This window comes from Porites lutea, chromosome 4, assembly GCF_958299795.1.
Source record: "Porites lutea chromosome 4, jaPorLute2.1, whole genome shotgun sequence".
NCBI lineage: Eukaryota > Metazoa > Cnidaria > Anthozoa > Scleractinia > Poritidae > Porites > Porites lutea.
In genome coordinates this window covers 9,735,781-9,754,127 of record NC_133204.1, presented here as the reverse complement: position 1 = coordinate 9,754,127, position 18,347 = coordinate 9,735,781, and the positions used below count along the sequence as shown (strand labels likewise).

The following is an 18,347-nucleotide window of genomic DNA, read 5'->3' as shown; positions in this document are numbered from 1 at the left end:
CTTTTTCGCGGACGAATCTCATTTTGTGCGGAAAAATACACTTGAACGCCGATGAATTCATCTCCTTTTGCTTTATCCCATGAATAAAATTCGGTGGAATTTTATTGAGATATGGCCTTGCAGGTACTATTTTTTAATAGGTGGTTTAATCCTTTTGACAGGTTTTCTAAATATTTTTTAGGGCGATGAATGCCTTGCCTTTTGATTGGCTGATTAAAAAATAATCATTGGTTGATTCATGTTGTCAAAGGAATAACTCCCCTGTGAACCACTAAGTCGTAAAGCCGTTATGCAAGTTCTTTTTCCTGCCGATTTCATTGTCAAACAATTTGTCCAGTTCGGGTTCACTGACTTTTGTTGCGTAAATTCTGCTTAATCAGTTCGAAGGCAAGCTGGCTCTTCCTAGCACCTAGTAACCAATATCTTTACCTCAGGCCACTTCTTCTCTTCCAAAATTCAGTTATTTTGCTTCGTTCGACCACTGATTTATTTTCCCTCCACCACCACTAAAAACAGAACCTTATTTCTATTGTTTTCCTCTACCACCACCACTACAACATCTCTATTGTTTTCCCACCACTACCACCACCACACCAGTTCTATTGCTTTGCCACCACTATCAACACCACCAAATTTCTATCGTTTTCTCTACACCACAACCACCACCAAATGTGGCAGTGGTGGTGATTGAGGGGAAAACATGCATGACTGCCATTACTTATGAAGCGCCTTTTCTTTCAATTCAGTATTAAAAGTATTATTCTCTCTTGCAATCACTTATTTCAATAACAGTGAAATGATTTCAATTGATTTTTTTTTCGTTTCGTGCACTGTATGTTTTCTGAACTACCGTCCTTCACAAAGTCAGATGAATTCCTCACCCCTTTAAGAGCTGTATTTAGGCCAGTTTCAAACATCGAACTTCACGCCGATGTTCCAAATGTAATGCCAATGGAGGAAATCTGTTGTTGCCGCTCTTCTTAACTAAATTCAGCACATGTGAATTTAAAAGCTTCAGTAAAACGGGCCTAATGCACATTTTGTACTAATGCTTAGTGTATTAATACTTACAGTTCATTAGCAGGAAAGGCTTTCGCGTTTGTGTCAAAGAACTGTATGAGGCAAAATACGATCCACTCTTCATATCCTACACAGTTTTATCAGGTAAGAGCTTTAATGCAAAAAAGAGAAGATTGTTACAGCAGTGCACACTTTAAATGTCCCTAGTTTTGACTCAATGTTGCGTTTAGATATCTGTCCATATGGATGGGATTACTTCAGTGGATACTGCTATTTAACAAGCTCTGTATGCGCCCCTTGGGTGACTGCTGTGTCCAACTGTTCCGCCATGAGCTCACATCTGGTAACAGTGCACAACCAAGAGGAAAATGTGTACATACAGCACCGTCATAATGGCGAGCGATCATGGATTGGCTTAAATGACCGAAGCGTCGAGGGATCGTTTGAGTGGACAAACAAGGAAATAAGTAGCTTTCATTTCTGGGCTCCGCAACAACCAAACAACTTGAAAAACGAAGACTGTGTCCACACCCTTGGTGCAGAAGATGGCTACACTTGGAACGATGTGTCATGTGATAAATGCTATAATTATACTTGCGCTAAAGGTAACTTTTTGACTTGTGGCAGGGACATAATAATATTATAAACAGAGGGGAACGGAAGTTTTTGTGATAGGTAGGGCCTAGAGATATAGTATACAGTGGCAATATGGGACTGCGAACGCCCTTTCTATAGGGGGTTTCGGGCGCATGCTCCCACGGAAAAATTTTTGAGATTGAAGTTCTCTGAGATGCAATCTAGTCCATTCTGGACGCTTAAATTTAGCAAATGCCTCGATTCCATATTGAATATGTAATGCTGAAATATTTAATAAACCATAAAAAGGGTGGGGAAGAGGGAGGGGGGGGGGGGGGGGTGGGGGGCTTGTTCCACCCCTAAATCTGCCCGTCATAAATACAAACCAGTGTCTCGATCACCATCTGAAATATCGAGATTTGTAAATAACTTCTGCTGTGTTGAGTGTTTATGATTATTTTGTCGCCGTGTTGGTGATCAGAATTTTTATAAAGGCTGTAATTTTAAGTAGCCCTCTTAACTTGCAGGCAGTGGTTTATAAGTAAACATAACTCCTGTATTTAACTCTACTGTATCATTTGTTGCATAAAAATTTTCTCATCTGTATGCTAAGCACTGAATGCTACCAAGTAAGATCATCTTCGTTGCCTTTTGTTATCTACTTCAGAAATCGACGAGTGTACCAGCAGTCATCACAGGTGTGATGCAAGCGCTGCTTGTCAAAATACCGTAGGCTCATACATTTGCACTTGCAAAGCTGGATTCTATGGAAATGGAAAAAAGTGCTTTGGTAACTATCACAACTCTTTTTCATTTTTTCTCGACCTTTGCATTCCGGTTGCCTGTTGGGTTAACATATTTAACCTTTAACCTTTTTTTTTCCAATATGTAAAATTAATTAGGCACATAAAATATCTGTTAATGGCACATTTAGTGTCCTGTCGGCTCCTTCTGGGCTCAGTTTTGACATTTATTGTATGCATATTTTTTGTTCAACTTGTCCATCAGTTGCTTAAACTTATCGTACATTGCCATACGTCGAAACAAAGTAATAAAAAATCACCAACATAATTTACTTAGTCTGGATTTACTGACTATTCAGATTATTATTTGTTTTCCCCGTCATTAGATATAGATGAATGCAGAAACAAAACTCGCACCTGTGATGTGAATGCAGTCTGTAATAACACGCAAGGCGCTTATAGCTGTACTTGCAAACCAGGATACTCTGGAGATGGAAAGAAATGCATTGGTATACAGTATTCCTAAAGTATTTTCTATGCAACATTTATGGTATATACTGAGCTATGATATCTTTGATACAATAAGGGAGGGGATAAGAGTCCCCCCTTTTGCTCCCCCCCCCCAGAAAAGGATAGAAGTGTTCTCGATACATATATCCAGGTTACCTTGTTCACGAGGTTTTCCGTCGGCACGTTTTCAAAGTGTACTCGTAATTGAAAAAATACAATGCGAAAATAATTAATTATCATTACTTGTAAGTACTCTATCAATTTTTCTAGTCGATGGCCCTTTAAATGAGTGCCTTCCACAGTTTGTAATTCCCAAGATATTGTTGCGCATGTTTTCACATAAGGTAAAAACTGCTTCAAACCTGCAGGCTATTCATTTCATATGAATAATTATTTAACAGGAACATCTACGCCATTTAGAAAATTCTTCATTAATAAAGTACATGAGTAAAATGAATTGAATACTTAAAAAAATGGAAAATTAATTGATATTGTCTACAATTTATGTTGTTTAGTACGAAAAGCTGGTCCAATTTACGAATATTTTACCTAAATATAGACAGTTAAGCCAAATTTGGTAGGTACTTAGCACCATTATTCTGGACCTGAATTTCTTACATACCTCTAGTTTGTTATACTAGTACAGTGTCATGCTTGCAATACAGTGTATAAAAAAACAAGTATTATTGTTGACTTAATAAACTGTAAAGTGGCCATATCCTGCCAAATGTGGAATTATATGCAGTGCTAATGTTACATCTTCCAGCTTATAAGAACTGTGCTGAACTGTACAAAGCTGGAGAACGAACAAGTGGAGTTTACAAGATCGACCCAGACGGTGCTGGTGCCTTTGACGTGTACTGTGACCAAACAACAGCCGGTGGGGGGTGGACAGGGTTCCAAAAGAGACTGGATGGCTCGGTTAATTTCTACCGCGGCTGGAACGACTACAAAAAAGGGTTCGGAAATCTGAATGGCGAGTTTTGGCTCGGACTGGACAAAATTCACCGCCTGACAAAAACTAAAAACAAACTTCGAGTGGATCTGGAGGATTTCAACAGAAACACGGCTTATGCCGAGTACAGCTACTTTGCTATAACAGACGAGAGAAGCAAATACAAGCTGAGTCTTGGAACTTACTCCGGTAATTGTATTACTTACTTAATTAAACATAAACTGCGAGCAGTCTCTCTTTTTCTTCCGGTTTGGTAAGGGGAGTGCAGGCGCGCGCGAGCGGCGAAGCCGCGAGACGCGCGAAACGAGGGTGGCAGCCGCGCCAGCAGTCACGCGCGTGGCCATTTGAGTGTCTCGCGTTTTGTTCGACGGACTACAGAAATAAGAGAGACTGCTCGTAGTCTAAATTAATAATGGAGTTCGGGGGAAGAACTTTTAAGGCCCAAGTTATATTAATGCCAATGATTTTGACGTTTAAGAAATAAAGACTCACCACAGAGATACAGCTAGTTACAGATACAGTGAAGTATGTAATAATCACACAGCCATCATAAAATAAGAGTGAAGCAAAGTAATATCATATGGAGCGATAGAGTGATTTTACTTCGACCATGAAACGGATTCAATGTTTATGTTTCCTGCTGTCTTTAGATCTTAACCATTGTATTGAAAATCACAGTTATGTGGAGAAAAATTTAAGGAATATCTTTTCTTCCAATTTCATTTTCCAGGAAATGCTGGTGACTCGATAAGTTATCACAACAGCTCCCCTTTCTCCACTAAAGATCGAGACAATGACATCTGGTCTCGTAACTGTGCTGCATATTACAAGGGGGCTTGGTGGTACCGGGAATGTCATTATTCCAACCTGAACGGCCTCTATCATCGCGGTAGCCACTCTTCACATGCTGATGGTGTGAACTGGTATCACTGGAAGAGAAGTTACTATTCCGCTAAACGAGCTGAAATGAAACTCAAACCAGTCAACTTCTAACCAACAAAAAGCGGTTGTCAGTGCTTATATCTGCTTGATTCGCAATGGTTGTTTAAATAACTTAGCTGTAACACATTTTGTTAGACTGCTCCTGAAATAATAAATTAAGCATAACAAACTATTGTCACAGATTTGATAAAAAAAAACTATGAAATAAAGGATGTTACTATTAGCTTTCGCAATTTACGGTATTGTCTCTCATCTATACTAACTGCCTTCTGTCCTATTAGTCTTAATTTCTTCTTCCGATTCACTGAACTTAATGGTTTTTTAAATACTTCTCTTTATATATGCGTTATGGCTCAGTCAATTCCAAGCATATCGGAAACACTCGTGAAGGCCAAACCACAACGACAAACCCGTGAGGGTTCGCCGGATCTTTAGTAGACCTGGATCAGTAAAATCTTGAGTACCAAATTTTAAACTTAAAACAGTAAACTGATTCTTAGCAGGAAGAGTGATAGAAACGCTTGGAATTGGCTGAGCCATTATTGACCGATGGCTGGATATTAGCTAAGTTTTTATTGACCGAGGCGAGGCCAATATACAGCCATCTTGATTGAACTGGCTTGGTCAATAAAGGATTTATTATATAGGCAAAAAGACAACATTTTCTTGGGGACCAACGCGAGAAATCCCGAGCCCGCTTGGTTAGCCAAACAGAACTCAGGATTCGTTTCATCTTGCCCACTCACGGATTCAGCCATGCATATAACAATTGAACACTAGTTCACGAGTTAAATTACAGCCCAGGGTTCTTTTGATTAACTTGCGCTCTCGTATACGATAGACGTGTAGAAACTTTTAGCAAGGGCATCCCGAACAAAACTAAACTAACTTTCAAGAGATTTTTCACCTTACCAAAAAGGGCAAGTGATACAAGCACGCGCATTGCATATCAATTACTCATTGAGCACTGAAATAAGACCTGAACAACGAACAAGGAACATTTCAGTTCACCCAACAGCATTTCTGGTCATTTCAGGCTGTCTTATCGTACATTAAGCTGCTGTCTACAAATTAAAGGTTTATTATGTTTATTATATCAACTTTTCTTTAACATTTCACTCATTGAAGCTATCTTTTCGGCTTTTTCGAAATGAACTGTCTTCAGAAATACGAAAAAAAAAAAAACAGAAAAATATAGCTTTCTGAATTCATTCATGTAGAGATGTGCCGCGCGACCTTTCCGGGTTTGGGGGAGGCACGGAAATTAGGTAAAAAACGATGATATCGAACTGCATTGAATCATGATAATACATGACAGATTTTGTGATAAAAGAGCTATTTTTCTTTAAAGTCATATCTCATCTAACGATGTCGAACGAAGAGCCATACAGAAAAAATACTGGCTGTTTCCTTTTCTTTTCTCTAATATCTTCAGTGACAATCAGTTGTCAGTTAATTGATGGAACGCGCAAACGTGGATGTACATTGTATGACTGATTTCAATTAATTCTGGTTCACACAGTTTTTCAGTTTCCACTTTTTATAAATTACATCTATATGACGCTTTAATAAGAGCAAATATAAGTTCTATGTGTCACGTGTCAGGATTATCACACCACGGTGTTTCTTGTACATTGCAGTGCAAGTTCACGTTGAGAATCACGCACGGTGCCCCATTAACAACAAGATCAGTCTTTTTAGCAATGTTGTACTTGACTGTTGTAACTCCTGTTTCCCTGTCTCTCTGAAACGATACCTGAAAAGACAACACGAACACAAACAAGGAATTTCAAGATTTCAACTCTAAAGAATGAAAATTCAGATCAGGAGGGTATCTAATAACATCTGAAGACTTAACTTCAACGGCTTAAAAACGGCGCGATTATATATTTTCTCCTCGATGTGAATGAAATTTCGGCCTATGATAAACGTTATGCTACCGTTTGAAAACCAAGAGGTAAACTAGCCTGCGCGAACAAGCTCCCTCGATTCGGGAGGGGGCATCGGGGACAGAGGGAAAAAGAACGAGCGCTTGGGCGCGCGTCTCAGTAATTTTATATCTGCATTGAAAAAGTGGACGCGAACGCCATTGAGCAAACGTACTTGTGTAAGAGCGAAAGTTGGACGGGAAGCCTCCTGTTCCCGCCACAGCTTCTGCGTTAAGCAAAGAAATGCTTACTACGCAGAATATTCCAAACAAATTTAAGTTTTCAATTGGACGTAAATTAATTGGAATTTCTCAATAGATGAAAAAAAACTGTCTTGACAGTTTTGACTGCATTGGTGAAAGGCGATGTGAAGAAGAGAAACAGTATTTTAGGTTTTACAGAAAATCCAATTCTTTTTTCACGGCAATACCCAAGGATTTTCATTCAGAAGGAGCTCTAACTGTGTACCTCTTATTAGCCGCCAAAAAAAACTAACACAAAAACAACAACAACAACAACAAAAAATGTGATCCGTAATTTATAGGATTGGAAGTTACATCGCGGGTAGCAATATATATATCATGTGACTTTCTGTTTGTAGAACAAGATCTTGGTGCCTTACAAACGATTTTACAGAACAAGCAAATAAAAACGCACTACATGATTCTCTAAGTTGAAAAACAAAACTATTTTATCGTTTTGATGGCTTTTTCGTAGATAGGCGCACTTGTAGCTGCATGATTGAAGAAAAAAGAAAGATCTTTTGGTCCGTACACAAGTTACAGAGCGAAAATTTACTAATCACAGATCGCGAGATGACTTAACCAAGGTATAAACAGGTATCAGTTACCTACATGTAACTGTGTACCAACCCACCTTCTTCTGGTCATAAAACCTTGCGTAGTCTCGTTTTCTTTTCTTTGGGTCATGATCGTGTTTAAACGTTTCATAACCAGTCGTTATTTGTTTGCGGCTGTGGCGATAAATCTAAAATCAATATCAACATCGTCAAACGGTATTAACCTTAATAGCCACGTGAAAGAAGTAAGAGTTTGTAACGAAAAAAATTGTGACATTTGAGATTATCAGCCTAGGGTACTTATACAAGGGGATATGGAAGTAAATGGGATGTGGAGAATAGTGAACATTGAAAAAACTTTGAGACCTTCCCCGCCTCTGCCTCCGTTCCACGCTCCGTTCCCAGTTCCGTTCTCCGCTCCGTCCTCCGCTCCGTTCCACGCTCCGTTCCCCGTTCCGTTCCCAGCTACGTTCCCAGCTCCATTCCCCACTCCGTTCCACGCTTCGTTTCCCGCTCCGTTCTACGCTCCGTTCCCAACTACGTTCCCAGCTGCGTTCCCCGCTCCGTTCCCCGCTCCGTTCCACGCTCCGAAGGACAAGAACGCGCGAGCAGTAAAACGAAAGGTCTGGAGCGAGGATGAAAACGGAGAGTGAGACAGGAGAAGGACTCTTCCCCTCACCCAGTTGATTTTGAGAAAACTGACAAACTGACGAAAGAACTGACTGTTTTGCACAACCTACTAAAGATTTTTGCTTTCAGCGACTGGAAAACCCAGTTTTAGCACAGGGTCCAGAGGAGTTTCGTGTGAATAAATGAATTACTTATTTAAAGTCTCACCTTGAAAAATCTCTATACCTGTCGCTTAGCACGATTAATTAGCCCAATGGGATCTTTATGAATCTACTGTAAACGATTTCTTCGCTTCTTATCTGACCCAGATCGACTTTGTTGCTCGCCATTTTGAAAATCAATAGCCGCAAGCCATATCCTCGCTGGCGCACGGCACGTCGCCCGAAGGGCGACCGAGGCCTGAAGTGCCGAGTAAAAAAGAGTATTTTATACTGTAAGCTGATCTTGCGAGCCCTCAGTCTCTTGGTTTGCGGTCTGTAACGCGATCAAAAGAACCCATTTTTCAGGATTTTTCAGAGGTTTTCGACGGGTTTTGATGTTCTAACGACAAACACATCTCCTCTGCGCCCTGTGGTTTTAGCACTTCAAACGAACGCCGGTCACTTAGGATTCCAAAGATGCAGCACCATCATCCCGGCATTGTGAGGGTATAATCTTGTCAAGTTTAACCCTTAACAATTTCATGGGCTCCACATTGTTCCAGTAGGAGAAGCAGCAGAGAGGTTGGTATTATCAATTTAGTTGATTCAGTGCGTGAATAATATAATATAGGCCACAACAGAGAGATCTACTAACATTACTGGAGTTAAAGTTCTGTTAACGGACACTCCCGTGAGCAGCCGTCCACTCTACCTTCTTACCAAACTGCTAGTAGCAGCTTACGACTAACGATAGAGTTGCTACAAGTCGACCTCTCATAAGTTCTTAAAAGTGAGCGAAGCGAGCTTCAATGCATGAGGTCGCTCAACGACCGAACGAGCGACAGAAAAAATGCTGGACTTTTAGAATGTCTAGATCAGACTAACGAGGATCATTCCTATATAAAATGGCCACTTCCAGTTACGGACCCTGTTCTTGCGTTTTCCAGGAGTGTCCTCTTGCACGAGCTTCAGCGGGATTAATAATATTATTACTTACTGATAATTTAGCTTCTTTCATTCTCAAATACAGTTCATCATCTTCACGTCCCCAACCCCAAAATTTGTTGGAAAGTCCATTGACCTAAAATAAACAAAGAATGATGTTGAAGTCATATATTGCAAATTAAAGTTATTGAAGTTATATCAAGTAAACCCGAAAGGTTTTTTTGGTTTTTTTTGCAATTGCTTAAATTGCAATAACCATAGCGACCATTATATCTGAGCATTTATAATATTTCCTCAGTTCACATCATCTTAACGCTTCATTCCTTTGACGGGTTAAGATCAAAACTCAACAAATTGGCCTCCCTCAATGTATGGGTCTTTATAGTTCAAATGGTAGAGCACTGCAGCGCTAACTCAGAGGCCATGGGTTCGAATCCCGTCGAAGTCCCGAAAATATTTTTCGGGTTATTTGCTTAAACTGCAATAACCACTGCGGCGATCATATCTTCATTTTCTAAAAAAACTTAATATTTTGTGATTAATTTGTGGTTACAGAACAATAAATATACTTCAGGGGACACCTTGTTCTAAGTTAAAAATTAATGATAGAAAGAAAAGCCCAGCCAAACATCAGGAGCATTAGGCAAGTAGTGAGTGAGAGATCCAAGAAAAATGAAACTAAACATTTTCCAATAGTGTATAAAGCAACAACTCCAACAATGGAATCTTTTCTTTTTGAGTTTACTAATTTTGGCCGTGACAGGGTTAAGGACACTAACTCTGATGGCCCTGACAGTGTGTGCAATAAAGAAAGGTTTTTTCTCTATAGCAAACACCTAACCATTTGCCACCAAACAGTAGAAATCAGTCTGGATCTTTGCCTGGAGTATCTTTATGCTGGTAAAATAGAACAAGAATGACCTACCTTTTCAAACTGTGCCACTGACATTAACAGAATTCCTCCCACAAATGTTTTGTAGTGATATTTTGGGTGTAAAAATGGTGCTGATACATGGAAAGGTCCCTTCTCAGGGAATCCATAATATAAGTCTTTGTTGAGTGGAAGTAAATCCACATCATGCATTGCTATGTAGTCACAATTATTCCTGGCTTCCAGAAATCCAACATTTAAAAGAGATGCTCTATTAAATCTGCAAGAGAAAGGTTGTAGCTGATACAAACAAAATGAGAATGACGCTGTCCTCAAGTTAACAGTAGTTTCCCAGGTAAAATAGCAGTCAAAACTAACAAAAACCTCCTTTTAATCTTACTAACACAGCCAACATTCACCCTAACACATTTACTAATTTTAGGGCTGTGCTCTAGCAGAGCGCGGTGGCCCCTGGTGCCTAACTTTTGCCCTCGAGCGACTAGAAAATCTCAGATTTTTCATACAAATCATTTGCTGGGCACCCTAGATTTTACAGTTTCAGAGCACTGCATGGGCTCCCTTCAATTTTCGTTAGAGCACAGCCTTTCATGCAACTTAATTTTCACAGTTTTTGCAATAAAAATTCAAAAAAAATGTCAATTATAGATGTCACAAGACAAAAAGCAGTGACATGAAATTCAATACCGTACAGCTTCATTTCCCAAGGGTCCATTTGCAGAAACTGATGCCCTTCAGCTAAGACATAGCAAGTGAATATCTTACACTGTGAGACATAGAGATTCTTCATGGTATGAAATTAACCTACCTATGTTTATCAACTTGGTTGACAATAAATATTTTATGTCGTACTTTCTTGGCATTTAAATAATTATGCATGTGAGGAACAAATTCCAGCAATTCCTCAAATCTGTCTCTGTAAGGCACCACCACCCCAAGTTGATGTGGTCCCCAGTTATCATCAGGGTGGGTACTGTCTAAAATGAAAAAAAAAATGTATATTTTTCCTTTTCACTGACCTTTGTTATCATCCCACTTACTGGAGAGAAAAATTTTAAATGACAATTATTGTAACGGTAGAATTCTGCAAATTTGATCCTGGCAGGATCCTGGCAAATTTTTTCCTGGTAGGAAAATGCCAACGACAGACCTATGTGGAGGAGACTTATCAAACCCTGCTGAACCATAAAACAGTCTTTAATAGTCGAATCGACTGACTGCAATAATGATGATGATGATGATGATGATATTGCAACTTATTATAGACTGCCTGTAGTGTATTTACCACACAAACCCACAGGTCATCCACCCTTATTTATCCTGTCTCAGGTTAGAGAAGTAACTTATTACAGGTATTAATGACTTCTATCTACCTCCATCCAGGCTTTTGATAGGACACCATGAATATGGGTAAATTTTATAGAATTTCCAGGAGGTCACAGTATTAGTCCCCAGAGTGTTTTACTGTACATGTAATTTCTTGTGGATAATCCTTGAGGAAAGGAGTTTTGCTCAAGATGTAGAGTTGATTGGGAGGGGGCAGTTATTTAATGGATGATTTAGTGTTTTTGTTGTTTTTGGCATTTTTTTGAAGGGGAGATTTTTCAGAATTACGTCGAGTCTCCCGCATGGATCCCAAGCGAAAGTTCAATATCAACTTAAGCTTAATTTGTTTCATGATCATCGGTTGCAATTTAATATATAAAACGCTATGTTTACGAAAGTTCTGTTGCAGAGTACTTCAAAAAAAGAGAGAGACGCTGAAATAATGTGCTTTCATCTATCAAAACAAGACTAGCTTACACATGGAACCAGCATAACAGCCAGGCGTCGAAACGACACGTCACCAAGCAAATATATATCATCTTACAACTCTGTAAAGCCATCATTGTAAATTTAGTCTAGTATTTTCAATGAGACCTACCTATTGTAGTGTCTTGCAGAGAATTCCCCTCATCTCTCCGATGTTTTACTGTAACACTGTCCTGATTTTGCGAGTGCGGGAAATCGTGTTCATGTAAAGAACTCGATAATTTAGAGCGCTCAAAATATTGTGAACAATTGCAGTCATTATCACCGAGATATTTCATCGATATCCATATTGTCCCAGCAACTGCAAACGTTAAGTAAAACAGCATCCCTAGGATTACTCCTCGTGGTACAAAAGCCATGGATACCCGCTAAGTTACGACTAGTTGGCTCAAATTTAGCCGAATGCAGTGTGTGTTGATACCAGTCTGATCGATCTCAGCTTCTCATGGCAATGTTCCTCTTATACTCCATCGGAGAAGTAATGCATGCCCTTGAAAGCAACATGTCTGTAAGGAGTCCCTGATTGAACTTGCTTTTAAGAGAAAATGCTCCTCCGTAGAATATCTTCCGCAATTACCATTAACTGTAGATTTATTATGAATTTTTTTCATCATGACAAATTGTTGTTAAGCCCGCAGTTTAACAGCGGATAAAATCATTGCGCATGAGCAGTGAACTCCACGTGCTTGGGGAAGGAGAGGGAAGGGAAACGTTCTTCGTGAACTACGTTGTGAAAATGGTGTCTTTTATTTGCAATGCGTGTGGGCAAACCGTCAGGAAAGCTCAGGTGGAAAAACATTATCAAAACGAGTGCCATGATTGTAATGTTTTGTCGTGTATAGATTGTGGAAAGGACTTTCATGGTGACGAGTATACTGGCCATACTTCTTGCATGACGGAGGCAGAGAAGTATCAAGGAAAATTGTATAAACCAAAAGATAAGCAGAACAAAGGCGAACACAAGCAGCAGGAATGGCTTAAGGTGATAAAAAGCTATAGAAGTTTGGTCATTAAATAAGGAAGCCAAATTTGCATTGTAGTTTTTAAGGCAGAAGCGTCGCGCCACTTTTTTTTCTCGAATTTCGCCGGGGAGCGCGCTCCCTTTGGTCACACGTGCGATCCAAATAGAGATGACTAGGGACGAGTCAGGGGAATCAGGCGCAAATCACTCGAGGATCCCATACAGACATGTATTTCAATTTGTTTACGAGGTTAATGGTGTATTACATTTAACAAAAACTGATCATCCAAACTGTGTCTAATATTTCCCTGAACTGAGCTGTAGAGAAAACTTTCTATTAAATACAAACATTGAAGGGAACTCTTTCAATGTGATACCCATTGCTTTCAATGGGCCATTCCTGAGTTCTTGAGACTCTCACTCTCAAAATGAGTCTAACTGCCAAACCTTTGTTGTGAAAGTGAGTTTTATTTGCATGAGAATAAAAAAGTATTTTTATGTCAATGGCTTTGCACTTAGCCTTGCTATGAAACAGAGGCTTAAGGCAACTCAGAAATAGGGTATTCACAAATTATATAATTTATTATTTATGTACCACTTTCACTGCAGTATGTTCTACGTCCCTGCACAGGGCAAGAAACTTTCTTTTCAATTCACTTGTCCCTTGGGACAAGTACAATGTGTATTTTGCTTGTCCGAACCACAAAACTACTTGTCCAAAAATAGACAACCACAACAATACTAAAGGGTAATATATTAACTTCATATTTCATTTTAGCTTGTAGAATTAAAACTAACAGAACTCCACAAATTGAAAAAACATATCTTTTGATACATTTGTTTTAGTCATTGTGTTTATTCAGGCAGTTCGGGAAGTGGCGGTAGAATTTCTTCTTCCTCTTCCTCTCCTTCTACTACAATTTCTGTTGCTCCACTAGCACTGTCATTTTTCCCCTTTGCAAGGCTTGAATGTCCACTGCAAGATGCTGAAACAAAGTGCCTTTTCCTTTTACTGCTGAGAAACCAGTTGCTGATGGCTGGCTTTGGGTCAAAGGATTTGATATCTTCAGATGATGAACTGACAGTCATGAGATCCTGAAGAGTTCCTTGCTGCATAGTTGTCTTTAAACTGGTCTTAATTCTGTTCATTGCAGAAAATGACCTTTCACAAGAGGCTGTGCATGGAGAAAGCACTGTCATAGTCTCTACAAGAACCAGTACATTCTTGATAGAATCTGGCTTGGAGATGAGAAGTGGGGCATAGAGCTCAAGTGGTTTGACAGCTCTCTGACAAGATAACAAAAGTTTCAATTGAAGCCACTCACTCAAAATACATTTCTTCTCTTCATCAGAAAGAAGTACTGCAAAGTGCTGGACGAGTGTCTTCACATCATCATCTCCATAATGAAGTAGGTCTTCTCTAGTCATTGGCCAAAACCTGTGGTCGAACACTTTAAAACAGCTCACTGGTTCCGTTGTGAGCGACTCAAACCTTTTCTCAAGATAGGAGGATATGCCATTGAGGAGCTTCTGGAAGGAAGGCATAGGGTTGGTGCCTTTGTGTGTCAAAGTGAGCTCTTGTTTGTTATCTTTGCCACACACCAGCTTGGCACTTTGCTCACTGTATCTGTTACAGAATCCCTGGTAGTGTACTCCACCTTTCTCCAGTTTCTTTAATTCTGTAATGGATTTCTCAATTCCACAAACAACCTCATTGATGGTGATATCATCCTTCTGGAACTGAACTGATAACCTTGATCAGTCCAGAATATCCCTAAATTTAAGGACAGGGCGAACTGGTCACGCGACACTTTTCAACCAATGAGAAGGCGCGCTTGTGTTTATCAACAAACAAATCAAAACATCGCCCCAGTGATCAAAAATTTTCAAAACAACGGACGGAGTCGGGCAGAATCAGTCATCGTTTCGAGGTTCTCAGGCATATTTTTATTTTTAAGACTTTTCATGAGGCATACACATTTTTTAAGTGGACAGCGTATCGGAAGCCATATTGGAAGTGTCTCGTGAAATATTCAGTACATTTTGTGGCTTATTCTTCTTTTATCTTTTAAACAACGCGATGTATAGGAGAGATTTTGGTCGGCTTTCAAGGTAGGTGAACAAGTATCTATTATTTTTTCGATTCACAGATTTTTTTACGAAGTTCTAGATATTTTTCCTCGATTGTCATATCGATTAACTTTTATCATGTTGAATGTGGGGGTGGCAGACAACCTAGAATTTTGGTAGACAATTTTTGAATTCCGAAGTCCAAAACACGTACGTTTTCCACTCCCGGGTTTCTCACAAAAGCCGTGTTATTACTTTTTTTCGCATTAGTACGAGCCTTTGCCTTTTTTTTCAAGGCCAAAACAACTTTATTAGTCTTATGGATATTCACGTCCAACATCTCGCCTCACTTTGCCGAATTTGCGGGATGAAATTGAAGATCATAAGCGCAAGGTAGATACTAACCGCTTTGTTTCTGAAATTCACTAATCTGGAAAGATTTAATGTTGTTGGATTCTCCAAATGTTCATCCGCCGTTAAAAAACAATCAAAGAAACAAGGCAAATCTCAATTGTAAAGGCTGTATTTCGCTACTCATTGAACATGCACTGATTATCTGGGATAAAATTAAAACATTGCAGGTACTACAGCAAGCAAAGAAAGCACCAGATGCGTGAAGTCAACACGAAACAACACAAAAAAACAAACAAGAAAAATTAATAAATTTGAACTACTTTCTATTCTTGTTACAATGACTGGTTCTTTGATTCTTGTCCTGTAGAAGTTAATAGGTAGTACCAATGCTGTTTTGTACGATCGCAACAAATTTTCACACTCTCTCTAAAGCTAAATTTACACGGGACGAGTTTGCTTCTATAAAAAATCTTGCAAGCCATGCCAGTGAAGCCACGACCTCTGCGATCGGTCCGGAATCAGTTCGCATTCTTTGCAATGATTAATGCTCTTATTCTCTTACATGACATGTTTTCTTTGAAATATTAAATGTGAAACCTAGACGAGTACTGTAAGCTCATCTTTAATTCTGTCCGACTCGGTCCGTTGTTTTGAAAATTTTTGATCACTGGGGCGATGTTTTGATTTGTTTGTTGATAAACACAAGCACACCATCTCATTGGTTAAAAAGTGGCGCGTGACCAGTTGGCCCTGTCCTTAAATTTAGGGATATTCCGGACTGTTGATAGGACTGATGTAACATCAATCATGAAATGTAAATACTTGACCAACTGCTCTGACTTCAGGACTTTGAGAATACCAGTTTCTTTAGCTGCATCTTCTTTCTTGCCAGTTGAGGTATTTTCTAGGTGTGCAACAGTAACAGCATAGTGTGTCTGTAGAGCAACAAGGGCCCTGTTTCGACTAGCCAACCATCTAACTGCCTTAAGACCACCATAGTGTGCCTTTGCTTCATCTAAAATATCTGACAGAGAGGCTAGTTTCTTCGTTTCTTTGGAGAGTAATAATAATAATTATTTGAAGACTGCCTGAACTGTTTCCTGAAATGTCTTTAAATATGGCACTTCTTTTACTGCGTCTAAGATGGCAAGTTCAAGGCAATGAGCAACACAGTGAATAGGCACAAGGTAATTGCCCACCCTTTCCTTCAGTTTTTGTGCCACACTAGATTTACTTCCTAACATAACCGATGCACCATCAAAGTTGCAGCCGACCATCTTTTTTTCTGATCTTCAACACTGACCCCAACTCGTTCTAGGCCCTTGTCAATTGCTGCTAGCACACCTAGAAAAACAGTTTAAGAATAAGGTCTTAGAAGGGAACAAGTACTGTTGTTACAAGGAAACAAAGAAAAAGTTGTCATCCTCTGGAAAGAGAAAAACTTTGAATCGATTGCAAAACACCCAATGCTTTAAGCTTTAGTATTCTGTTTTAACCACTAACCTTTTGCATCACCACTTGTAGCATCGACTAAGTCAGCAAACTGAGTCTTTGGTGCTCCCCCTGGTCCAATGTATCTCACAAAAACAGACTCTTGCTCGATGATCCCGGAATCTGTGCTCCCATCTGCCAGGACTGAAAAGAACCTTGCTCCTTGCAGCTCGTTCCTAATTTCGTTCCGTTCAGTATCTGCTATGGCAGAAACAGATGTTTTACAGGCTTTAGGATTTCTGTAATTAGGTCCCAGGTCAACCTGATTTTTTGCCTGAAGGTCACAAAGACTTGCATATTTTTGAAAGGCAAGATTTTCCTTCGCGACATAGTGGGCGGTATTAAACAGTTTTTCAAGCCTTGCTTGTGATTCCTGGCTAATTCGCGAGACAATTTTTTGCAATGGCCTATTTTCAGGTTTCTGGTCATTCAACAATCTTGTATGACAGACAACATAGCGGCGACTTTTTGAATGGGCTGTTAAAGTTTCTCTTCTGAATCCTTGAACTCCATCTCTACATCCAATGTACATTGGGCTGCTTTTGTCAGCTAATTCAGCATACTTTCTACAAGTTGAGCAGTACATTTTGTTTGTTTCTTCTTGATAAACAACCCAATCGAACTCTTTCTGCCATGCTGGTTGAAACTTTCTTATGCGCTTCGTTTCATACTTTTTCTTGTTATCTTCGCTTTTTTTCGTTTTGGAATGTACAACATTGCTAGTACCATCATCTGCATCATGTGTTTCCGGTGCTGACCTCTTTAAACAGCTAGTAAGTGTCGACTGAGACAAAGACATGACGCTTGAAGAAAAGCACTGAAACTCGCTGAAACGTGACTGACAAGCACGTGCGATATCGTGAGCCTGCTATTATGTTGTACAGCAGGACTCACATGGAATTTAATGGCGGCACCGCACAACGAAATCAAACACGCAACGTAAACAAAATGATATTTTATTTTACTTTCTGTAAGAGCTACTTATTTTTAAGAGCACTTAGGTTATTAATTACGGAAAGAATATTTTATTATATATCCAAAGAAAACAGGTAAGTATAGTTTCTTGACTTTTTTTAAGTTGGACCTCTACAACTCAGTCATCCATTCGGACAACTGGGATCATGTTTTTCCTTGTCCGAACGAAAAAGTTACCCTTCTCAGATGTTCGGACAGCCCAAGTTTCCTGCCCTGCTGCAGGGCTCGACGTTGTGAACTGTGGGGTCGCCAATGCGACCAACTTTTACACAGTGGCGACTAAATTTTCACACTTGGCGCCAACCTAGCCGCCAAGATAGCTGACTTAATTTCTTCTCTGGGAAAACATACACTAATGATAATCTATTATCCTTCACAAAACTAACAGATAGCCAACAGTTTTTCTAATACTCTAATGTTTTTCCCAAATGCTCTAATGGTTTGTCCAAACCCTGTAATGATTTGTCTAAACGCTTTAAAGATTTCTTCTAACAATCTAACGGATTGTTCTTAAGATGTAATGGTTGGTCCATCTAACATTTGACTTTTACTTGAAAGAGGATTGTGAAAATCACTAGCGATGAATTCGATGAAAGTCTTATCGACT

The 18,347-nt window shown here is 39.4% G+C and overlaps 3 protein-coding genes across 3 annotated transcripts in view; 2 read left to right on the top strand and 1 right to left on the bottom strand.

Annotated features, from left to right (window-relative positions):
• The first annotated feature begins 111 nt into the window (after window positions 1-111).
• Window positions 112-4,911, top strand: LOC140934163 (uncharacterized). Its single transcript, XM_073383837.1, has 7 exons — window positions 112-123; window positions 1,074-1,164; window positions 1,251-1,625; window positions 2,264-2,386; window positions 2,726-2,848; window positions 3,616-3,993; window positions 4,535-4,911. Exons 1-7 carry the CDS (start codon window positions 112-114, stop codon window positions 4,795-4,797), a joined length of 1,365 nt encoding a protein of 454 aa, XP_073239938.1. The 3' UTR covers window positions 4,798-4,911.
• Window positions 4,912-6,268: 1,357 nt separating this feature from the next.
• On the bottom strand, window positions 6,269-12,437 carry LOC140935743 (beta-1,4-galactosyltransferase 7-like). The gene is made up of 6 exons (XM_073385309.1): window positions 12,002-12,437; window positions 10,886-11,054; window positions 10,114-10,339; window positions 9,241-9,324; window positions 7,551-7,661; window positions 6,269-6,502 (listed from the first exon to the last, which is right to left on the bottom strand). Exons 1-6 carry the CDS (start codon window positions 12,246-12,248, stop codon window positions 6,341-6,343), a joined length of 999 nt encoding a protein of 332 aa, XP_073241410.1. The 5' UTR covers window positions 12,249-12,437; the 3' UTR covers window positions 6,269-6,340.
• A 168-nt stretch (window positions 12,438-12,605) lies between these two features.
• LOC140935742 (cell growth-regulating nucleolar protein-like) overlaps window positions 12,606-18,347 on the top strand; it is a 15,642-nt gene continuing 9,900 nt past the window's right edge. Inside the window, exon 1 of the mRNA XM_073385308.1 lies at window positions 12,606-12,871. Within this exon, the coding sequence (XP_073241409.1) occupies window positions 12,626-12,871 (246 nt within the window). The 5' untranslated portion in view covers window positions 12,606-12,625. The remainder of the gene's footprint in view (window positions 12,872-18,347) is intronic.

Coding starts and splice junctions, on each gene's coding strand:
- LOC140934163 (XM_073383837.1), top strand. Junction 1,165..1,250: donor ATCCTACACAGTTTTATCAG/GTAAGAGCTTTA, acceptor TGTTGCGTTTAG/ATATCTGTCCATATGGATGG. Junction 2,387..2,725: donor AAATGGAAAAAAGTGCTTTG/GTAACTATCACA, acceptor CCCCGTCATTAG/ATATAGATGAATGCAGAAAC.
- LOC140935743 (XM_073385309.1), bottom strand. CDS start 12,248: ATGGCTTTTGTACCACGAGGAGTAATCCTAGGGATGCTGTTTTACTTA. Junction 11,055..12,001: donor TCTGCAAGACACTACAATAG/GTAGGTCTCATT, acceptor TTTTCATTTTAG/ACAGTACCCACCCTGATGAT. Junction 7,662..9,240: donor TGAAAGAAGCTAAATTATCA/GTAAGTAATAAT, acceptor TATTGATTTTAG/ATTTATCGCCACAGCCGCAA.